This window comes from Oreochromis niloticus, linkage group LG9 (assembly GCF_001858045.2).
Source record: "Oreochromis niloticus isolate F11D_XX linkage group LG9, O_niloticus_UMD_NMBU, whole genome shotgun sequence".
Lineage (NCBI taxonomy): Eukaryota > Metazoa > Chordata > Actinopteri > Cichliformes > Cichlidae > Oreochromis > Oreochromis niloticus.
The window spans coordinates 14,428,727-14,443,986 of record NC_031974.2 but is presented as its reverse complement, the minus strand read 5'-3'; the positions used below and the strand labels follow the sequence as shown (position 1 = coordinate 14,443,986).

At 40.3% G+C, this 15,260-nt stretch overlaps 1 protein-coding gene across 1 annotated transcript in view; it reads left to right on the top strand.

Annotated features, from left to right (window-relative positions):
* nrbp2b (nuclear receptor binding protein 2b) overlaps positions 1–15,100 on the top strand; it is a 42,331-nt gene extending 27,231 nt beyond the window's left edge. Inside the window, exons 2-18 of the mRNA XM_003439141.5 lie at positions 6,856–6,978; positions 7,557–7,658; positions 7,746–7,835; positions 8,213–8,253; positions 8,340–8,434; positions 9,120–9,143; positions 9,241–9,327; positions 9,909–9,964; positions 10,048–10,143; positions 10,402–10,534; positions 10,619–10,721; positions 10,820–10,870; positions 10,946–11,081; positions 11,810–11,863; positions 12,039–12,102; positions 12,587–12,642; positions 12,780–15,100. Coding sequence (XP_003439189.1) covers positions 6,856–6,978; positions 7,557–7,658; positions 7,746–7,835; positions 8,213–8,253; positions 8,340–8,434; positions 9,120–9,143; positions 9,241–9,327; positions 9,909–9,964; positions 10,048–10,143; positions 10,402–10,534; positions 10,619–10,721; positions 10,820–10,870; positions 10,946–11,081; positions 11,810–11,863; positions 12,039–12,102; positions 12,587–12,642; positions 12,780–12,866 — 1,398 coding nt within the window. The 3' untranslated portion in view covers positions 12,867–15,100. The remainder of the gene's footprint in view (positions 1–6,855; positions 6,979–7,556; positions 7,659–7,745; positions 7,836–8,212; positions 8,254–8,339; positions 8,435–9,119; positions 9,144–9,240; positions 9,328–9,908; positions 9,965–10,047; positions 10,144–10,401; positions 10,535–10,618; positions 10,722–10,819; positions 10,871–10,945; positions 11,082–11,809; positions 11,864–12,038; positions 12,103–12,586; positions 12,643–12,779) is intronic.
* Positions 15,101–15,260: the final 160 nt, after the last annotated feature.

The window sequence follows — 15,260 nt, the reverse complement described above, 5'->3', positions numbered from 1 at the left end:
GCAGTTTTTGGAATCTTTTGGCTTCATTTACACCATCAGATGGTGCTGGTTGGTTCAAATGGTTTGGGGTTTTTTTTGGCTTTGTTATTTGGACTTCATGCAACTTTTGACTTGTCTAGGACCAGATCAGAACGAAATAACTGTGCGGGCAAAGATGTATGTGTGGGATAATTCTTAAATATAGAAAATTTTTAATGTTGATCTCAGAAAACTTTGACGTTGGTTGCCGTCTCATCTAAATTACTTAAGCCTGAAAAAGTGTGTCAGTAAGTATGTGATAAAGTACAAATATCTGTAATCCTATAATATTTTTTTAAGCTGGTAATACTAAATGGCATTCTGCTTAAAATTAAGAAGGTGTGTTTGTTCAGTTTTCTCACATCCATATTTCAGATTTTTCTCTACCTCTTCTTGCATTTCCTGCAACATTTCAGTCCACCTCCTTGATCTTGCTCCTCTTTGATGCCTCTAAAATCTCAGAGGGAGAGAGCACAAAGCGACAAAGAAAGATGCCTGAGCTCATTTACATACACCGGCACCGCAAGTATCTAGCATAGCTTGATTTCTTGGGTGTGTTGCCTTCGCTGTTCTAGATGTGGTTATTAAATATTAATGCGGTGCGGCGCAGCAGCTCATCGTTGAGGTATGAGGTGTGGGAAAACGCAAGATACCGAGGTGGTGGAGACAAAGCCCTTTGTAAGGCTTGGTCCCACACAGTGTCAGACAAAGACCCCCTTTCACTGAAGAACCCTCTGCTGAGAGGGTTCTGCCGTACAGTAGCTTAGCCCTCTCGTCGCCTGTTCGTCTGCTGATGCCCCCCTGGTCCATTTTCCCTCCAGCTGACTCATCAGGCACCTCATTCCCATTTTTCAGATAATTCACTGGCCTCAAGCCAAAGAAAAAGGAAAAAAAAGATCAAACTGTCACTACAGATGCTCCAGCCGGCATTTGTAATCATGCTGTAGAGGAAAACACTTGCAGCTTTGATTTCAGCTGTGCACAGAAAGCCGGGTGTGTCTTTCACCAGGATACTTATGAATTATACTGTGAACCGCTCTCTCTGTACAGTTTACAGACATCCTGCAGCACTCACTCAGTGACTGTACAGCTGAATCATCTGCTTTTCTCTAACAGTTTTAACAAAAACTGACAAACATTATAACCTTGAAGGTTTGATTTATTGTCTGTGTTAGACTGCCTCAGTTTTTCACACTCTGTGCTTATGATGTAGAATCTGAAAAAGGTTTATAAACCCAAATCTGTCTGGGTGCTCTTTTAAGTAACTCTTTAGTTTCTTTTTTGGGACATACAAGAAGCTGTTCCATCACGCTATAAGAGAATGGTGACCAAACAGCTAAAAGTATGTAAGGGTAAGGCTATGTTAATCTCCATGTGTTATATTTTGAGCTTTAGTGCAACCTACTGTCCTTTTATTTATTATAATTTATTATTATAGAGCAACTTTATGCTTCTTGGTTAAGACACATTTGTACTTACACCCATAATAAATCAGCTGTGCTAATTAATACACATCTGATCAGATCCAACAGGCAATGAAGCCATCAGCGTGTTCTTTATAAGAGCACAACATGTCATTCTCAGAAAACAGTCGGGTCCACAATAAGCGTCAGAGTAACTTTAGGTGGCTACAAATCTTCAGATTTCACCATCCCTGAGGGTTATTTTCATGTTTTTAGCTGTTAGAACTTGTCTTCTTCATAGGGTTTCAAAGTTATTGTGGTTTAGATTTGATGCCGTTCCCTGAAAGGCTCTGTTGTTGTTGTTGTTGTTTTATTCAGAACTTCATGAAATGTTAGTAAGTGTTAGTTGGTTCTGCTGGTAGTCCATCCCACCCAGGATTTTAGTCATTGTTCAGGTTTTTTTTCTATCAGCAGTGAATTACTCTCAGCTCTCTTGTGGGCAGGACCTAAATACGCTCCGTCTCCATGAGATTTACTTTCGTGGAAATATGATGTAGGGTTTGTTTTTTTGGGTTTTTTTGGTTTATTTTGCATATTAAAAATTGACAGTCGATAAAGTTGTATTTTTCTCTTTAAAGAATGAACAAAGGTGTTCGAATCAAGGAAGAGAATATCTGAAAACATTACCTTGTGTAAGTGAGATGTTTACAGGTTGGCTAAAGTGGTAAGAGGTTTGTGTTACAGTCCTCCAGATCCGGTTTTAACCGGCTCACATGTAGGTTTAACAAACATCAGAATAGAAGCTGTTTTGACATGAACAGACGATCCTTAAATCCTTTTCCACACCCTATACCCACCTCCCTTACGCCAGCCAATCAGAGCCCAGCATGTAGGGTACTGTTTATCTCACACTACCACAACCGAGCTGCATACTCCGCTTAAACCCCTGGGGCGTCGAAGCTGGGACAAGTGACGGAGTGTTTCACAACCTCTAGAGAAAATTAACAACAGCTAAACATTGATGGCAGAAGGGAAGGAATTCCCCCTGCTGTCTGCAGGTCAGAGTACTGCGCTCAAGTAATCAGATTATCATCTCTCACTGAGTATATAGTGAGATTATATGTTATGTCTCCTCCACTGCCCGACTCGCGTATAAAGTGAAGCTTTAAGAGACCTCTACAGTTGCACTGCGTTTGAGGAGTAAACAAGCCACAGTGAGGCTCGCTCGTGTCGTGAAGATATTTGTGGAGTCTGAAATGTCAAAATGTGAAATCTGAACATTTACAGCATTGCTGCTCGTCCTCTGCCTGTGTGGTTCAGTTAACACACATCCTCTTGTTAGAGGCGGATACAGAAAGCTGTTTTGACTCCATTCACCGCGGAGTCAAAGACGATGAAGCACGGCACAAGCAGCGCTCTGTCGAATACATCAATGGTTAGCATTTAACAGTAATAAGCAGTCATTAAGGTGGAGAGACGGGCCTAAATAATAGTGGTTTAGTTGCTACCCTGTCATCTAGCTTTGTGTTGGTTCTCAGCTGTTCTCCAAAGACACCCAGTTGAGATTTTAAGATGATGGTGCTGACAGGGAGGTGTCAGGTTAGCTTTTTATTTTCTTTTAAATGTATAAAACTTGTTATCCCAGCTGTTAGATAAGAGATGAAAAGAAGCAACTTTAGATTAGGGGATGATTAAATTTGATTGAGTTTGATGGCAGGAAATTGTCTATCCATCCATCCATCTTTGCACTGATCCAGAGAAACACAGAGGAGTTCCCAGGCCAGTCAGGGGATATATATATATCCCCCCAGCATGTCTTGGGTGTGGCCTCACCCGGGAGGCATCCTAGTCAGATGCCCGAATCACCTCTGCTGGCTGATTTCAATGTGGAGCAATAGCGGCTCTACTCAAAGTCCCTCCCAAATGACTGAACTCCTCACCCTATAGCTAAAGGAGAGGTCAGCCACCCTTTGGAGAAAGCTCATTTCCGCCGCTCAGCAGTTGAGGACAACTTCATAGTAAAGAGGTTGAAGCCCCCAAATCTGTTCAGAATTCATCCTGCTGTCATGTAAAAGACCCCAAACATTCAGCCAGAGTCGTGTATTCAGCAGTAATAAGAAACAGGAGTCCTCGTAGGCCAGTACGGCTGTAATGATATCTCGAGGGCAGCAATAGGAATTCACTACCACATGCGGTCTGGTTGATTCAGTCCATATGCTCATTAATTATGATTTAAGTCCAGAATTCTCTCTGTTTGAACAGATCTCCGCAACACTGCGCAGGCTGTTTCTGCCCTTCACTTTTCTTTTTATTTACTGTGGAACGTTAAATCAAAGTAAAGAGAAACAGACCATCAGCTAAATTAGTAAACTGTAAAAGAGCTGAAATCACTGGCTCGTCTTGAGTCCGCAACCAAGTTTTTTCTTGACTTTATGTAATTGTGAGAGCCAACGGCCAATCAAATTGTCACTGTGATGACAAAATCTATAATTGTGCAGTTTTAGCACATTTGACCAAAGAAGTGTCATCACATCAATAAGAGCGTACACATGGTTCTGTTTGGGCTCTTGAGGAACCACAGCAGTGGAAACAGACTGAAACAGGAGATGTGCAATTCAGGGAAGGACAGGGCACAAAAGAATATAAGTAGCAACTAAAATCTAAAAACTAAAAAAACCCAAACCCTTTTGCAAGAATTTTATGAATAGACCTCTCAGCTGAAGGCCTCACATTGATGCTGAGTATATTGCAGTTTGCTGACAGTACTGATTTACTGATACTGTGTAATGAAAAACTCGATGCTTGGACTGTGCTGCTGAAGTTCAAGGTCCAATATAATAGGCTAAATCATAAATATAGACCATAGAGAACAAACAACCTACTAATATAGTTTATTGATCCTCGTGAGGAAATCTAAAAGAGGTCAGAGGTGTGGAGCTGGTGTAAGGGAGCCTGAAGCTATGCTAACAACTTTGTAAGGCTATAAATCTTTCGTAATACAGCTGTGGCACTTGAAATGCTAATACCAACATTCTAACCGATGCTAATTAGCCTATGTTACCTTAAAACTATCTTACTCTTGTGGGTTTGTGTGATAAATGACCATCTGGGCTACAACTATCCCAGACAGAGGCAGGATTTGATGCAGAGCAAATTTAGTTATTTTTATTTGTCATGAACTTAATTTACAAATTCAACCACTAACTGAGATGACACAGTGCTTTATACCCTGCTGCTCAGCTGCTGATGAGCCACACCTTGCTAATAACATGCCAGGGGTGTATTCTGTATTTCCCAACATGCAATTTAGCCAAGTAACAATCTTCCATATTGAAAACTATTATAAAAACCTTTACCAACACCACATACAAATATTGCATTTCTATTATAACAACATAACCCTGAATTCCTTATTTAAACACCCCCAAAACCCAGAAGCAAATCGCCCCACCCAATTCATCCCTGTTTTCTTCTGGAACCTTTAACTAACATTCAAACCCCCCGGGGACACATTTGCCCAAACACCCTAGAGAGGACAAAGTAGAAAACAAGTTAGTGCTTCACCACAAATCCACAATAGATGACATAAATACCTTTGTAATCGTTTATATTTGTGGCTAATATTGTCTCTTTAGCTTACAGCCACCATGTCCACCATACACAGAGTAGCTGCTTAAGTGCCTGCCAGACAGAATCACACCAATCAATAAAAAAGCATGAAATATTTATTGTTATTTATATAGTGCTTTTTTACTCTGAGCACTGGCCAGACGCAGGATTAGCAGGAACTGTGGGTCCTGCATCGTGCTTGTTGCACTGGACTTTGAACCCAGCGCAGCCTTTCCACTCCCTGCAACAGCGCCGCTGCTGCAATAAAAACATAGCAGGAGGTTAAATCAGGTCTTCCCAGCCGAGGCACCACTATCCTGTGATGAACCCTTTGCCTCCGTTGCTGCCTCATGCAGTGACAGAGCTGCAGGCTGTCTGCTTCTGCCAGCCTCTGCCTCCTCTTTCCATTCCACTCCCCTTCATTTTTTTTTTCCCTGTGTATTTCTTGGAGCTTTGATGCCACCTCCTCCATCTTGTGGCATGCGTCTCATCTCTGTAAATCCCTCGTGCACAATCCCTTCACTTCTTCCCGTCTGTCTACCTTTAATCCATCTCTTCTCTTTTCGCACAAGCTGCTCCACATCCTCTCGGACGTCTATACCGTTCATCACGTTATAGCTGGCCTGTCTGCATTTATCTTTGCTTCAGTAAAGTGAATTAACTCCCATCTGTCCTGACTGATGGATGCATTAATGGAATGAAAACTGAGTTTGCTTAGTACTGCACTCTCTTTAACCCAGACACCCCGATTCACCGTTTTATCAATGGAGCTGTCAGTGACATAATTCTGCGACTGTGTTATGGGGCTTTTAGTAGATATTACAGACTCAGCAGGGGGTGAAGTCTAATCATTTCAGCCCTGCTTTTCTGTAGCTGAGTGTTTTAGGAGGGGCTTGATAACGCTCTGCTCCTTTGTTTTGTTTTTTTATATTACAGCGAATAATAAGCTGTGCATCGCTCAGGGACGCCAGCATGATCTCATGCTTGCATCGCTCAGGGACGCCAGCATGATCTCATGCTTGTCTAACATTGCTTTTGTCTTTGCATGTATGTATTGGATTTCTTAGCAGCACAGAATGTGAATTCCCACCTGGCAGCTATAGCGATTGTCTGTTTTAACAATGGCTACAAATCTGTAAAAGTGTATTTTTATTCTTTTTATTCTTTTATTGACAGCTTTTGTTGCCAAACTTTTACAAAAACTTTTTTCATGGTATTTGTTCAGCAAACAATAGCAGAGAGAAAAAGTTAAGCTCAGTTAAACACTGGAGTTGGTAGAGACCAAAAGCGGAGTAAAAAAATTAATTCTTGATTTAAATATATTATTTTTAATTAGCTTACATTTTGCTCTTATAGTATGACAAAGATTTACCAAATAGACCTAAAATAAATGAAAAAACCTAGCAGGAGAGTGTTTACAGAGGTCAGGAGAGAAAGCCAGTCTTCCTTTAGACGTCTATTGAATTGGAAGTCGTTTTTCCACAACTATCGCCACCTAGAGGTCTTCGGATTTAAGAGACTTGGCTTCATTGTTCCAACCTTCAAGCTACGTCCTTGTTTCATGCAGTCTGTGGTTTCGGTGATGTTTACTTGGACGTGTTCCTGTTGTGTAAACAGGCAGCTGTTTGTTATCTATTCATTTTCAATAATAACTTTATAGTTTGACAGTATATTCATGTTGTGTTTACAGCTTTTTCTTCTATTCCAGGTGTCAAAAAAAAACTTAGTTATTGTCGTGATAAATTGTGTAAAACGAGTTAAGTTAATTTTGGCTGTTGCGTTAACTTTATGCTAAGTCCCGTATCTTTCTGTTTGCCCCCTGCAGGTCAGCCAAGGTAATGTTCCAGGTGTGGAAAGTGCCTCTTTGGCCATGGACACAGAGGAAGGAGTGGAGGTGGTGTGGAATGAAGTACTCTTCTTAGACAAGAAAGTCTTTAAAGCACAAGAGGTACCCAAACTCATTTCACCTTTAACTACAAGCTCTGCAAAATAAATTCTGGTTCTATTTATTGATTTGTTAAGTAAAAGGATGAAGCTGGAAGAAAAATACTCGGTGTTTACTGTTATGTATAGACACCGGTCATATCTCTTTAAGCTCTTACCTTCCTTTTATCACTGCTTGCGTTTTTTTTCCTCACGTTGATGTTGCAAGATTGACGTTGAACTCATGGCAGTGGACCTTTTGGCTTTTTTTTCTACTGTTTTTTGCTGTCTGTGTTCAGAGTCAGTACTTAAACAGCTGGACTGGTGCTGACAAACCTGTGTAGGTCTATTGTTTTTCCATTCAGAAAACTGATCAAGGGAATTGATCAAATCATATTTATCCTCACAAGAGACCTATTCCAACAGATAAACACCAGCAAATATAAAAATTCCTGAACTTCAAACCACTCGGGTGATTTTCGTTATTACTGCTTACAAACCACTTGAATTATAAATTGTTAAAGTGTCCCTGATTGATTTTCTGATCATGTGAGATAGACTAAAGTTTTTAGATGTGAACCATCTCTGATGTGTGATGTTTAGGAGAAGATCAAGGAGATGTTTGAGAACCTGATGCAGGTCGAACACCCCAACATTGTCAAGTTCCACAAGTACTGGCTGGACATGAAGGAGAGCCAGGCTCGAGTAAGATTTCTACTTACTTCCTCTTTTTCACACACACACATGCTGGTGCATGAACAGGTTTTTCTCTCCTCTGTCTGTGCGACACAGGTTATATTCATCACTGAATACATGTCGTCAGGCAGCCTCAAGCAGTTCCTGAAGAAAACCAAGAAAAACCACAAGACTATGAATGTGAAGGTCAGTGTTTTTACTCTGGTCACATACTGAGTCTCACGGTGGCAGCTCAGGGTACTGCAGTCCCATCGCTATTCAGATCCATTTTTCCAGCAGGATTAGAGATTACGTAACACGACACCGCGGTGGCTCAGTCTGCTCAGACATGCATCTTATCCCTGTAACCTGGTGGATTTCAAATATTCATGAGGTTTACTCAAAATATCTTCCTTTTTTTAAAATAAATTGTAGAGAAAATTAATGTTATTTAACTTTATTTAGCTTTTGGTATTTTCTTGCACATGTGAAATTAGTGTTTTATGACAGCACATATGTTTCCATATTAATTGTGTCTGTTAGTTTAGAGGTGTAGCTCTTCATCTTTCTCTCTTCCCCTTCAGGCCTGGAAGAGATGGTGCACACAGATTCTCTCTGCACTTAGGTACTGACGTATTTGTTCTGTGTGATATAATCGTGTCTGTTATCTCAGTGTGAGCATTAATAACATGGTTTATTGTTTGCTGACAGTTATCTGCACTCTTGCGATCCACCGATAATCCATGGAAACCTGACTTGTGACACCATCTTCATCCAGCACAACGGCCTCATCAAGATTGGCTCAGGTCTGCTCCCAGCAGGGACTTTAATGTTACTGCAAGTAGTTGATCAGCTGGTTTTCTTTTTTTTGTACATTAACTTTATTATGCCTAACGAAGCCTCTAAAAGCCTCTAAAGAGAATTTTCCTCCTTAAAATTCATGCTATTTTTTCTAGCTAAACCCTCATAACTTCTAAAGCACGGGAGATATGAACATTTGATTTTTAGGACTGAAAAACACCAAACTTTGAGCTTTAGTGTCATGCAGGGCTGTAACCAGGTCAAATCTTTCCCACATTTTAATACCAGATTCATCTTAACTGTAACTTTCTCCTGTGTCAAAACTATTTTCAGCATAAGTACATTTTAATACTTGTGAGTGCAGCTCACGGCTTTGAAATCTCCTCGATCTCCACGTGTTCCTTAAGTTAGATTGGTCATACCACAATAATCAAACAACTTTAGGTACAGAAAAAGTTTTTCAAGGTTCTTACAGGGTCTGAATCACCGCGTTTCAGTGGATAATCAGGAGGGTACTGCTCTAAACACAAGTCACAGCAGTTATTCTCGTATTATGTTTTAGGATAGTGAGTCAAAGGGACACATACACCTTATCTTACACTAAATAAATTGTACAAAATCAATTAAAATTTTATTTTCATGGCGTTAAGGAGAATGAATATCTAAATTGTCTTAACTGTCTTCCCACAGTGTGGCATCGGCTATTTGTTAATGGTAAGGGACCTTTTTTGTTTAGTGGTTTAATATCAATTCATTAGTTTTATCTAATATTTAACATCTAATATATTTGTGCTCTGCCTTCTCTTGCCAGTTTTCCCAGATGCAAGTGTTCATAGCAAAGGGAGGCAACATCGCGATGAGCAGAGAAATCTTCATTTCTTTGCTCCAGAATACGGAGGTAATGACGAGTGGCATTTCCATCCAGCTTTCTGTGAGGTTGCTTTTATTTAATTGGTCTACATTGATTCCTACCTGACTGTTTGACCTGCAGAGTAAAAATTCAGTCTTTATGTTCACAGTTTAATGTAGCTCCAGACCTCAGTTACTACACATGAAGATATTTGCACGTTGTATGAAACGGAAACCGCTGAGAAAAAGACTAGTTGTCTGTAATCTGTATGCCAGAAGCACCAAACGGAGCCTTCTATCAGATAGCTCTGGGTATTTTGTGACCTGTTGTCTGTAATTATTGTAGATAATGAGGTAAATGTTGGAATTAGTACTGCCAAAGTGAAATGGATGAGACACAAATTACTTCAAGACATTTAGTAGATTGTTTGTACTGATTTTGCAGCTGCCAAAAAGACATAGATAGATTAATGCTTTTGTAATGAGGATAAACGGTTTACCTTCTTCCCCTTTTCAAATTGATTTTTTTTTGATTGCACATTGCTACCTTTTTATTTTGGGGTAAGCTTTTTCTTTAAGATTTCCTATTTTTACCCTCCTCTCACCCTGCTTCTCTTCAATCATTTCCAGCTGGCGAAGACGGTTACGCCATAGACATTTTCTCCTTTGGAATCTGTGCTCTGGAGGTAAACGAGAAGTAAATCTGCCAGATTTCCATCTGTGTGTGTGTGTGGCTGTTTTTCTTGACAGATTATTTGTACCCTTACAGATGGCTGTGCTGGAGATCCAGGCCAATGGAGATAGCGCTGTGTCCAAGGAGGCCATAGTCAATGCGGGTCAATCTCTGGAAGACCCTCTCATGAGAGTAAGCCTCAAAAATACTTTATGCCCTGAAATATATGCAAGAACAGCTACAGAAACATGTAGAAAAGACAAACTGTCCTGCACTACTCTAGCAACACTTGCTTACTCACACTGCCATCCCTCTGGGCTTATTCAGACCGCACAGCGGGGCCCCGTCAGTTAAATATGCCAGAAAGAACACAGTGATGCTCAGTAAACTGGGTCACACTTTACAGTTGCGTGGTTATGTGTTGGATTTACTTCCTTACTGCTCCTGCAGGAGTTCACCCAGTCTTGTTTGCATCACGACTCCAAGCTCCGTCCTACAGCTCACGACCTCTTGTTCCACCGAGTCTTGTTCGAGGTCCACTCGCTCAAACTGCTCGCCGCCCATTGCCTCATCAACAACCAGTGTGAGTTTCTCTCTTATGTGCACTGCAGCTACTTGTGTGCATCAGATTTCTTTAGTAACGGCCACACTTGTGTTGCATCTACAGACTTGCTTCCAGAGAACTGTGTGGAGGAGAAAACCAAGTCATTTGACCCCAATGCTGTCATGGCAGAGATTAAACATGAAGACAGACAGGGAGTTCAGCTCAAGTAAAATCTTTTACCCACCTCGAATCTTTTGCTGTCTGCCAGAAAGCATGACAAGTCAAGATCATTGCTCTCTCTTCTCTTTTGTGTCCCCTCTGCAGGTATTCCCACGTGTCCCCATTGGAACTTGACAAGTTTCTAGAGGATGTCAAGTGAGTGTTACTGCAGTGCTTTAATTTCTCAGTGTACTTTCTCAAGTTTAACATCTTGGCCTTTCCTCTCATCAGGAATGGAATCTACCCATTGATGAATTTTGCCTCAACGCGGCCTCATCCCGTCCCCCGAGCGCTCTCCTTGTCTCAGGAGCAGGTTGAAACGGTCAAGACGCCGACTCCTGAACCCCAGGAGACAGAGACGAGGAAGGTCGGCACCTTAGATTGAACAACAGTAGTGTTAAATGCACAGACTTGCTGGCTACACATCTATGCTGGCTACATCTCTAGAGAATGACTCTGTGTTTACAGTAGACTTTATGTCTGGGATGTTGCACCACATGAGATATTTACACATGGAAATCTCCTCATATTTGTTGTTGCCCGCATCTGATTTCAGTGAGACAGTCTCCATGCAGTCAGCTTTGAAGGGGAACAAATTTTGGTCTGAGAGGTCTCACTGTGAATCAGAGCTGACTGCTTGCAAATCCAATACTAAGAATGCATCAGGAGCAACTTTTTAAATTAACCAAATTAAGCAACAGGGCAGTGTTAGACATTGCGCTTATGTGAACAGCAGCTTACTTTTGATTATTTCAGAGCACAGCATATGAGCATGAGCCTATCTGAATATCAATAAAAAATGTCTAATTTAATATGTTTTAGGTTATTACCTTAGATGGTGTCCCTGCTTAGCATCACGTGTATCAGTGCCAGATATGTTGGGAAAGTTTTAGCAAAAGTTGGATTACAAAAGCTTTCTGCTGCCCTTTAAGCTGTTGTGTGTGTTGCTTGTGTAGGATAAGCACATGCACGTGTCTATGCATGTCTCTCTATTATTACAATAATAACTATTTATTATCACTCCAAACACTTTAAATATTTATTACTTTGCTTTGCCTTCATGTTTCAGTGCTCCTTACTCTGTTGTCATTGCAGGTAGTTCAGATGCACTGTAATTTGGAGTCAAATGAAGAAGGGACCAAAACTCATGTGAGTCACATAGTGTTACAGGTACTTTGCCCATTTCAGTGTAAAAACCTTAGCCGGGCTCCTTAAAGATGAATCCTACTGCAGCGTTGCTTTAGCAGCTCTGCATTTCAGTCAGTCATAATGGATAAATATGAATTCAGTTTGACTTTAATTGAGCCTTTTGTTGTCTCCTTAGCTCTCTTTGTTTTTGAAGATGGATGATAAACTTCACAGGCAGCTCAGCTGCGACATCCTTCCAAGTAAGTTGACATTTCTGAAGTATCACAACAGTGTGAGTGTTCCTAGATCATCATCCAGATTGATTCAAGCCCAAACTTCACATCTGGTTGCAATTTTCATACAAATTTGTCCATTACTTTTGGAGTGATCCAACTAACAATCATAAACAAATGTACTAGCCAGATCAACTTCATAACTCACTCTAATGAATTTCCATGTGAGGCAGTGAATCAGTTTGACATATTTATTTATGTTTTGGTTTTTTTGTTTGTTTGTTTTAACCTATGAGACATAAATTGCTGATGGGTTATTGTCATGATTTGTGAATGCGATAACTTAAGAATAAGGCGACGTGGGACTTTTAAATTGATACTATAGGTGCATTTAAAGTACTTGTTTGTATAGATTGATCTAAATAACTGTTTTGTCTTTAAAAAAAGGCACCTGTGGTTTTATTTTTATTGTATATTTTTCTAACTGAATTATTTTGTGTGAAACTTTCAGCTGACACCTCCAAAGACCTCGCCAGTGAACTTGTTCACTACGCCTTCATAAATGAGGTAGATGGAAAAGCTTCTTTGTTTTTACATTTTAATGATCCGGGAACAAGTACAGCGGTAATTTATTCTTTTTTCTTTTCTTTTATCTTTTGATTTTTGAAGAGTTTTAACCCTTTTTTTCCAAATAAACTTTGTAGGAGGACAGTGAGAAGGTGGCGGGGTTCCTGGAGAATGCCATCAAACAACACCGGGTCCGAGCGCTCGCTTCTGGGAGCACGCAGTGAGAAGGGGTCCCGACAGGCTCTGGCCCAGATGGAGGGTCCCGGGGCATTGATCACTCAGATGGAGAGAGAGAGAGAGAGAGAGGGCAGCGGGTAGGACGAGACAGCCGTGGACCTGAGGAAGCACAGGGAGCTGACCCAATAGGGAATTAAAAAAGGGACAAACACAGATGGATGCTGCACCTTGACAGACAGTAAATCATCCCAGTGAGAAGGAATGAAAAATGCCAGCAGTGAGAGTGAAACCGAAGGTGCCTCTGGTTGGAGGACCAGAGGAATCACGGCTGCGTCCAGCAACCCCACAGAGCAGAGGAAGATTGACAAACTCCCTGCCTAAAAGGGCTATCATGCCTTAAGATATCTTACAAACTTAGGTTTTCCATAATGCCACTATTCAGAGCAGATATGTTATACTCACAGATGCAGCAACTACATACTACTACATACAAACGGACATTTTGTTCCTCAAAGCCTCATTTGCACACTTTTATTGGTGATTAAACCTCCCTCTCCCTCACAAGCCAGAACCTTCAGTTCACAAGAGTTTTAGGGAATTTAAGATTCCGTCCTATGTGCACTGTTGATACTCATTCAGCTGACTTTTTTTTCTTCTGTTTAACTGTGAACAGTACATGCATTGCACAAATCTTTATTTTTCTTTGTTCTACACCTTCAAAGTGACACACCTCACTGCACTCTCCGACTGAAAGCTATCTCCACACAGCTAAACATGCCACGCCTGAATGAGGTGATAAGAAATGAGATGATTCCTCTCTGTTTTAGCCTGTAGTGCTCTTACAGGTTTTCCCCTGTGAAAGCCAAAGACTTGCAAAGTGCCTGTTATGGCAGTGAAATGGCATCACCCACAACTTAGCAATTAACACGTTCAGGTTGACTTTAGTGTTAAAACAAGATCAACTTTCCAATTCTTTATTATTAGTCCAAAAATTCAGCCTGTGTGGAAGTGAAGAGGAAGTCGAGGCTGAGTAATGGAAGCTTGATTAAGAGCTGCAGCCTTTTTTATTGGACTTATGGATAAGATGGTTATGGTCTCTGCTGCCGTCAATATTAGTAGCTTGTGTACAAAAAGTGGAATAAATCAACGTGTGATTTGAAAGCGTAGTCTTACTTAAACAGAAGCAAAGCTGTGACTATCTGATGTTAAAATTAATGATTAAAAAATTGCCATTTTGTTCATTAATATTACTGCTATAGTTATTATTATTGTATTTCCCAAACCATTTGAAAATATTAGTACATGGATTTTGTTTTGTAAATATTTCCGTAGGTCTTTAAAAGGTGAAATCCACCCAAATCATTAGAATTTGTTTTTCCTGTGAGGTTTTCATGGACTCCAGATGCTACAGCAGGTGATGAGAAACTGAATTATTTTCCTTTGCATGTTTTTATTTCCCAGAACCACATCTACTCTAGTTTTACTTCACACAGTTCGGGTGTGAAATGTGAAAACGATGGCACTGCAACCCACACAAAGACAAAAATAGAGCTGGCTGTGCATCAGTGCCTGATTTTTTTTTTTTTTTTTTTTTTTTTCTTATCAAGAACCTGGTCTCTGAAACATAAAAAGCTGCCATTTGGGTGGATTACTCCTTAATAAAACTGTAGTAAAAAACAGTAGTGATCATCAGCAAAATACTGTTGTCACATTTTACATAGCTCTGCGTCATTTGTTTTATGGGTCTGTGAGGTTGCAGTTTCATAACAGTTACACTGCTGTACAGTCATTGCCTACACTACTTACTATACTCTGTGTCGAGCCTACTTATCAGTACGTCTCTGAAGACAGGAGCCCTGAAGCCTCCCAGACAGTCACCTGCTACAGGCTGTGGTGTACATATTTGTTTGTGGCTATCGAAAGAGGTGTATGTTGGACAACACAAAGCAGTGCCACTATTGCTCCCGTTTGATCCTAGTAAGCTGCATGTCTTAAAAGCCTGCAACCGTCCAGAACTGCATTTTGCCTTTGTCAGTCACAGTTCAGTTCCAGAGAGGACCTGACCATGAAAATGAATGTTTAGACTGTGCAAACATGGAAAAAAAACAAACCCTTCCATATCAGTCTTATTTTACGTCAGATGACTTCTTCTTTTTCTTTTTTTTATTTCTGTGACTCTGTTGAATAAAACTTGCCTTCGGATGTGTTCTACTTAAACCTTTGGTAAATATTGTAGCTACTGCAATTAAATACATGACAATAAACAAGATGTGATATGTTGCGTGTGTTTTGATGTTTCCATGCATGCATTACCAAAAAAATTTTTAAATAAGGAACGAGGAATGGTGAATTTCATTTTGTATTTATTTAGTGTCTTGGGTTTCTTGGCATGACACGTTAAGACAGAGTAAAAAACATTTTATATGCATAATATCAGGATA